Here is a 7,630-nt window from a genome sequence, read left to right on the forward strand (position 1 = left end):
GCTCTCTTGCCATGGAAAGCAACAAACTTAGCTTTGCTTTAGCAACAGGTAATGTTGGTGGTACTTTTAGAGAGCCGGCATTCAAAAATTGCAAGCCTTCTTGGATGGATGTCTTCCTTTGTTTGATGATTACAGTATATAAGAGGTAGGGTGTGTGTGTGTGTGTGTGATTTCATCCATAGGTAGAAAGACTTTTACTTCTACTGCTAATATGGCTGCTTCCTTTTACTGTTTATCATTACATTCATGCCTTGCCTTGTTGAACTTCTCTCTTAAGCTGTTTCCATCATGCTGTGTTCTCCATACACTTGTCCTTTGCTCTTCTGGCATGTAATTAAAGGTCTCAGACATTCCATACATCTAAAAGACTACATACAACCTTGAACCTCTGGCCACTAGGCAGCAATTCACTAAAGACGATCACAGTCCTCCAAAGGACGCATCTCCTAATTCTCAAATCTCTGCGTGGCTCTAGGAGTTGTACCCATATGTCCGGTCCAGTAAGGTCAGTGTTGGCTCCACATGAACCACTACACTGCTACAGACCTGGTTACTCAGACAGCTTCTCAGCCCCTGAGGTTGAAGAAGCCTGTGTTTTCCATGGAAGAACAATGTTCCAAATATTCTTTGAATGGCTGCTCCTTAACCTAAGGAATCTCAAACTGATGTTATTTCCTTGTAGATTCCTGTTTCCTACTTTTAAACTCCGCTCATCCTCTCACCAACGACTCCCCGAGAGTTGCTGGGTTTACAGATATGTCTTTGCAACCTCCTGCTTGCAGCAGCAAAGACCAACACAGAAATGCTTTTAAACATTTTATGATCATAGAGACCCTGATGCAAGGATTTTTAATTATAAAATCATCATGGATCATTAAAGCCAATCTGCAGTTTTAAAAGCAAGAAGAATTTTTTTTGGAAACAGCAATGAAGCATTTCAAACAAAAGGAACAATGAGACGCTAAGGTGGAAACAAAGACTCATCATTGTTAGGCTAACTTTTCAGAATGGTAGAAGATATTGATTTTTTTAATGAGGCAATGAGTGAAAAGAATTAAAGGTAATTTATACAATGAATTTTTTTTTGCACTTTGTCTCATGCCTTTTAAAAAACTTTTCTTTTTACCTTTTGCTTTTTCTTTTAAGTTAGTGTTTCCCATTCTGAAAGTAGTATGACTAAGTAGAGGCCACAGTGAAATATAAAAGAAACATGGAAAGAATAACAAGTAATAGATGCACTTTCTACTCCAGTTTTAAAACTATTGATTTATATTTTTCATCACTTCTAAGATAAATGAAAAACAGATTTTAAAAGTGTCCTTGAAGAATGAGAAGATTTTTATAGTCTAAGCCACTTGGTAGAACACTACAATGACCACAGTGGTAAGATCCAAACTTTTTATTATATATCCCCTCATTTAAAAAGTAAGCATGGGGCTTCCCTGGTGGCACAGTGGTTAAGAATCCGCCTGCCAATGCAGGGGAGACAGGTTCAAGCTCTGGTCCAGGAAGATCCCACATGCTGTGGAGAAACTAAGCCCGAGCGCCACAACTACTGAGCCTGCGTTCTAGAGCCCGCAAGCCACAACTACTGAGCCCATTTGCCACGACTACTGAAGCCCACACACCTAGAGCCCATGTTCTGCAACAAGAGAAGCCACTGCAGTGAGAAGTCCGCACACCTCAACGAAGAGTAACCCCTGCTCCCAGCAACTAGAGAAAGCCTGTATGCAGCACCAAAGACCCAACGCAGCCAAAAATTCTAAATTAATTAATTAATTAATTATTTTTAAAGTAAGCATGTTTCATATATGTGTATGTATTACACATGTATAAATTTTATATACATTTATTATGCTGATATAATTTATATACTAATATAAAGTTTGTACATGTCCTATTTACTGATATCATACTGATATAATAGAAATGTTTTAAATGCTGAGATTTAAAATATAGGAAAATGAAGCTCTAATTTTTCGTTTAGTTCAAAAGATTTTCCTATACTCCCTGGGATGAACTAGACTGGATTACAAAATTAGACATTTCAAGGTTTTCTTTGCATCTTTAAAAAAAGTTAGAAGAAATAGAAGGCTTGGGTCCTTGAAGTTTATTATCTGAAAATAATTCAGGTTTAATCTAGCAAGTTACTGTATGCATGTTTGAATCACTATATTTACGCTATTATGATGAAGTGTTTCCTTGTCTAAATAGCAATTATGGAAACAGAAAGCATTTGTTTCTTATCTGATAAATTGGGCCCTAAATTATTTACTAAAATAATAACTCAAAGAAACATTTTATCTGGTGTGTACTACTAGCCAGTCATAATTAGTTATTAATAAGAATCATAAATAAGTAAGCCTTACACAGGTATGATAGATTGTTGTCATAACCACTAGACTATACACTTCTTAAATTGTGCATCTTAGAACCCTTTCTTTCCCCAGTTCACATAGCATCTTATATATAGTAGGTGCTCATGCAAATGTCTACATTATTATTTCTCTTCATCATACTTGCTCATGCCTTGGGCAACTAACCCTGTCTGTTTTACAACAGGTTTGATAAGCCTGCTGCCTGATGCTTCTGTCCGTAGTATGACAACGTCCACACACTGACTTTTGACAGTTGCTAAACGAAATCTGCAAATGAACCACATTCGAACAAACCTTTAAATAATAAATAAATAAATAAGAACTTGGCCTTATTCAAGTGTTGAGATCACCGTAACAATTTTTCTCCTCACCACACTTATTTCTCTCTCTTCCCTAACTCACCGACAATTTAGTAACCACAGATTGATTGTAATATAAGAGGTTGAAATGAAGGGGAGAGAGTGGAGAGAAAGTTACTTTAAAAATGGAGGAACTGCCTCCAAATATTTATTTTCCCGAAGGAAAAAAAAAATCCCCAGAAAGCTTTCCACCCAGGAAACATCTGTACTTACAAATTAGATCTGTTATCTCGTTTGTGCCTAGACATGATCTATGGGAGGTTTTTGTTGTTTTTTTGCGGTACGCGGGCCTCTCACAGCTGTGGCCTCTCCCATGGCGGAGCACAGGCTCCGAACGCGCAGGCTCAGCGGCCATGGCTCACGGGCCCAGCCGCTCCGCGGCATGTGGGACGTGGGCTCAGTAGTTGTGGCGCACGGGCTTAGTTGCTCCACAGCATGTGGGATCCTCCCGGACCGGGGCATGAACCCGTGTCCCCTGCATCGGCAGGCAAACTCTCAATCACTGCGCCACCATGGAAGCCCAATCTATGGGGTTTTTTTGGTGGTTGTTGTTTTTGGCGGGGGGGGGGGGGAGGTGTGTCAGTATAATTTACCTCTAAGGTTGTCTCCAATTCTAAGCCTGATTCAAAATTGGAGAAAAACAGTGGAGCCCAACACACCAAAATTCTGGAGTCCCTCAACATCTACACCTAAAAAAAAAAAAAAAAATCCCCGCTCTCTTTTTCACTCTCCATTTTTGGGATGACCTAGTTCTTCTGCAAGGAGAAAAAGTGGCCACTGGGGTGTGCCAGTGTGAGCAAAGGTACTATTCTTGATTTAAGATAAAGCAATGCCTGACCCAGCTGGCCTCCAACCATTTCATAACTTCTGGGGGACTCTGAATCTCGGTTCCTGGCCCGGAGCAAACAAGCCGCTGCAAGCCGACTAGCCAGTCAGAGAGATTGACAAAGAGGACCAGGCCCCGCGGCAACATTTCCCAAGCAGGGAAACGCAGGGGCGGGCAGGCCTGCAGTCTCCGGTTTATTCTCTGTGACTTGGACACAGCTGGCTTTGAATAAGGACATTAAGTATACAACACCATAGTTCGGTCTCGGGCCCAGCCTCTGGTCGGTGGCACTCGGCCATTCGTCTCCGCCAGCCAGGCCCTCGCCCTGGTTCCTCGATAAAAGGGATGCCCACCAGCTCGCAGTCACACCTGTTGGGTGTTTCTCCACTCGGAGCCTCCGCCCCAGCAAACGCCTCCGGCCCGGGCGGGGAGCGGGTGCGGAGCGTGGGACTGGGTCGGAGAGGCAGGGCCGGGCCTTCCCCAGCGGACCCCTGCGGGACTCGGCACGGAGGGCTGGGGCGTGGAGGGGAGGCTACGAAGGCGGGAGAGGTCGACACGGGCTGAGAGGGGCATGGGGAGGGCCGGGGGAAGGGGCGTCGCTGCTCGCGTTACGCTTCTAGAGCCTGCAGTAGAGGCGGCGGAGCGGCGCCGCGGAGGAGATGGGGTTTGCACCAGCCTCTGCATTTCTCCCCTCGGCCCCGGCGCCACTGCACCTCGCCGGGCCTCGGCGCCTGATAGGCCGCGCAGGGTGAGCGCGGGCGCTGGCCGGCGGCACCTCGCCCGGGACTGGAGGCGAGGGCGCGGCGGGGCCGCGGCGGGGGGACTCCGCGAGCCGGGCGGCCCGCGCGTCCCCCAATTGCAGCAGCTCCGGCCGCCGCCCAGGCGCGGCCGGGACGGAGCTCCCCGCGCGCCCCCCGGGGGCCGGCAGCGTCCGGGAGGCGGCGCGGGGCTCGGCCCCTCGGCCCCACAGCTCCACAAACCCGGCAGCGGCGGCGGCAGCGGTGGCGCCGGCTCGGGCGCCCCGGCAGCCTCTGAGTCGATGGCCGGCAGGGACGCGGACGACGAGGGTCTCACGCGGAGGGGTGGCGCGGCGAGGCTTTCGGGGGCCCCTGGCGGGCGGGGAGGCGAGGCAACCGTCAGCCGCCCCGAGCCGCTGTCCACTGCTGAAGCGCCGGCCGAGGGCGCCGCGCTGCCAGCCTGGATGCGCCTCTACTTTTACGGGATGCACGGGATTACCCTGGACGTGCTCCTGTCTGCGGCGCGGCGCTTCGTTCGCAGCCCAGACCTCCGGATGCTGGGCTTCTCCTCGCCCTACCACTGCCTCCTGCACTCGCTCACCCACTTTGCTCTGGAGAAGGTCTACCTGCAGCAGCGGCGCTGCGCCAGCGCCTTCGTCTTCAATTTCCTCCTCTACCCCTCGGCCCACGTGGGGCTGCAGACCCTGGCGGGCGCGTTGCTCAGCCAGGGCGGCGGGCCGGGGGGCGCAGCGGCGCCGGGGGCGCTGGACCTGGCGCTGCAGTACGTGCTGGCGCTCTACCACTGCCAAGTGTTCCTGAAGCGCTTCCTGCGCTTGCGGTACCAGCGGCGGCAGCAGCAGCAGCAGCAACAGCTGCTGCCGGGCGCGCCCCCCGCCCCTGCAGGCGCCCGGGTCCCTGCGGCAGCCGGCGGCCGGCGGCGGAGACCTCGCGGCCCCAGGGGCGCCGGGGGAGCCCCCAGCCAGGGGCTGCCGGACCTGCTCCGCTTTCTTTTCTTCGGAATGCACGGCTTTTTGGACGAGATCTTCTTCACATTCTTCTTTAACCTGCTGGGGCAGGGGGACGGGACAAGCAGCGGGCACACGTCTGTCTGGTCCTTCTTTATGTACGGCAGCTGCAGTTTCGTGGTGGAAAAGCTCTACTTCCATCTCCACTACAGTCGGGGCTGGGGCACCTGGAAGCGAGTGCCCTTCTACGTGATCTTCATCTACGCGTGGGAGTTGTCCTGGGGTCTGGGACTCCGCACTTGGGGCGCTTGTTCCTGGGACTATTCTCACTATCCGCTCAATTTCATGGGCCTTATCACCCTGATGTATTTGCCTGGTTGGATATTCCTTAGTGTGTACCAGGACTTACTTTCCAACGTGTTGTGGCAGGTGCAGTACGTACCAACTAACTAAGACCAAAAAAAAAACAAAAACAAAAACAAGTCACTGGATTTCCATGAATGAATGTGATTTATTTTTACGCACTTAAAACGCGGTGAGGTTTTTTCGGTGTTGTTTTTGTTTTTTAGCCTTTTAATTTTTATACATTTTACTAAACTTTTTCAACCTGTTTTATTCGATATTTTAGTTTTTCTATTTGGAACTTCTGCATAATACTACAATACTTTGAAATATTGTTGGAAACATAACTCAAAGTACTTAACTCGTCAATATTTTAAAACCCTCACTAGCCCAAACAGCAAAACCATCATACCTTAACATTGAAAAGCTGTAGTATTCACTTATTTGGGTGGGGGGATAGCCACTGATTTTTCTTTTTTTTTTTTTAATTTTTTTTTTAAGTGAGGAAGTTCTTCAACTCAGAGATCAGTGATTTTTACAAGATTTGGTGAAATTTTCTGATTTAATGATTTGTTTACTTTCTTTTAAATCCAATGTCACTTTAATTCCTTGCCATATTTATCAATGACTGCTGAAACCCAGTCTTGTACTCCTGAGACTACAGTTAATAGCTCTTAAAAGTGCCTCTGTCTAGCACACAAATGAAAAGAGACTGACAAATTTGAAAACACATCCTATGGATCAATTTTTAGATAAGAAATCTTTTCTAGCAACTCAGACAGGTAACACTGTGTTAAGATATTTGATCTCCATCCTGGGAATGATTGCTTTCCTATGTGGTTTAGCCTTAAACGCCAAGTGTGTTAACTTTAATCAGATCCTGTGTCATCTTTGGCTGTAAATTTTTGTCCCTGTGCAATAATGTAAAATGTTTACTTTACATGTACAAGGGCCAAGCAAAATTATACCACCCACAGTAGTGTGTGTTCTAGCCATAAAGACTCTTTCCTCCATGGGGCTTCAAGAGTGAAACAGTTCCATGGAATAAAATGAACTGGAATATTCACCTTAATTACATGAGCCCTAATTGTTTTTGGAGAATACAGAGATGTGTTTTCAGCCTATTTCTGCCGTGGCTCAGTTGTAAACATTTTTCTGTTTCCTTTGGGGCCCATACAGATTTCTTGGGCCAAGTCCGATGTAGTAATGTGCATTATAAATCAACGATAGCTTTTTGGTGACTCATTATTAATGTCTGGAAGCTTGGAAGAATGGAAGTTAAAAGAGGTGATGTAAACCATTTTAAGAAATCATATCTAATCAATTAATAATGTACTTTAAATTTGTTTGCTGTGTTTTCATTATATTTAGAAAAGACAAGTAGAACTGAGCATGGCTCATCCAAGGATGACTAATACCTTCTCAGTTTTCATTACAAAGAAAATTAGGAAAACTTATGGTGTACATAAATGAACATATATTCCTGTTCAAATTATTAGCTTGCCTATGCTATAAAAAGGGACTTCTTTCTGTTTTCAAAAACATGTTTGCTATGACAGTAAAAATGAGCATGTATTTAGATTTAAGTCAGGCATAGCTCTAAGAATGTTATATTATTTTAATCTACAATCCGAGGTCGTGAGCTACACTGTAAGTAATGCTATATGGTAAACCCCACCTGTGAGATAGATCCTGTCACACTGATAGTGTTAGCCAGTCAAAGGTTGAGTAGAAAGCTAAAGTAAGCTTAATGTTTGCAGAGAGTAAAAGTATCACTTCGTGAAAAAGGTTTCTGAAAACCTGGGGAGAGAAAAAGTATAAGTATAGACACTAACGTTAGATGCTGGACAAAATATTTGTAATTCAAATGTGTCACATGTGCATGAATCAGTTTAGTGTGGCACCTCTCCACACCACACATTCCTGTGAAGCCTTAACCAAATCCGCGGCTTCTGGAATACTTGCTAAATGTACTATTCACACTGCTGTCATTCACATGCTGCTCCTTAACCCTGCTTAATCT

General features: G+C 46.2%; 1 protein-coding gene across 1 annotated transcript; it reads left to right on the forward strand.

Moving 5' to 3' along the window:
- The first annotated feature begins 4,134 nt into the window (after positions 1-4,134).
- TMEM229A (transmembrane protein 229A) lies at positions 4,135-5,718 on the forward strand. Its single transcript, XM_059074342.2, has one exon. The coding sequence runs from the start codon at positions 4,135-4,137 to the stop codon at positions 5,716-5,718; it is 1,584 nt and encodes a 527-aa protein (XP_058930325.1).
- Positions 5,719-7,630: the final 1,912 nt, after the last annotated feature.

The sequence above is a fragment of the Kogia breviceps genome, chromosome 9 (genome assembly GCF_026419965.1).
Source record: "Kogia breviceps isolate mKogBre1 chromosome 9, mKogBre1 haplotype 1, whole genome shotgun sequence".
Taxonomy (NCBI): Eukaryota; Metazoa; Chordata; class Mammalia; order Artiodactyla; family Physeteridae; genus Kogia; species Kogia breviceps.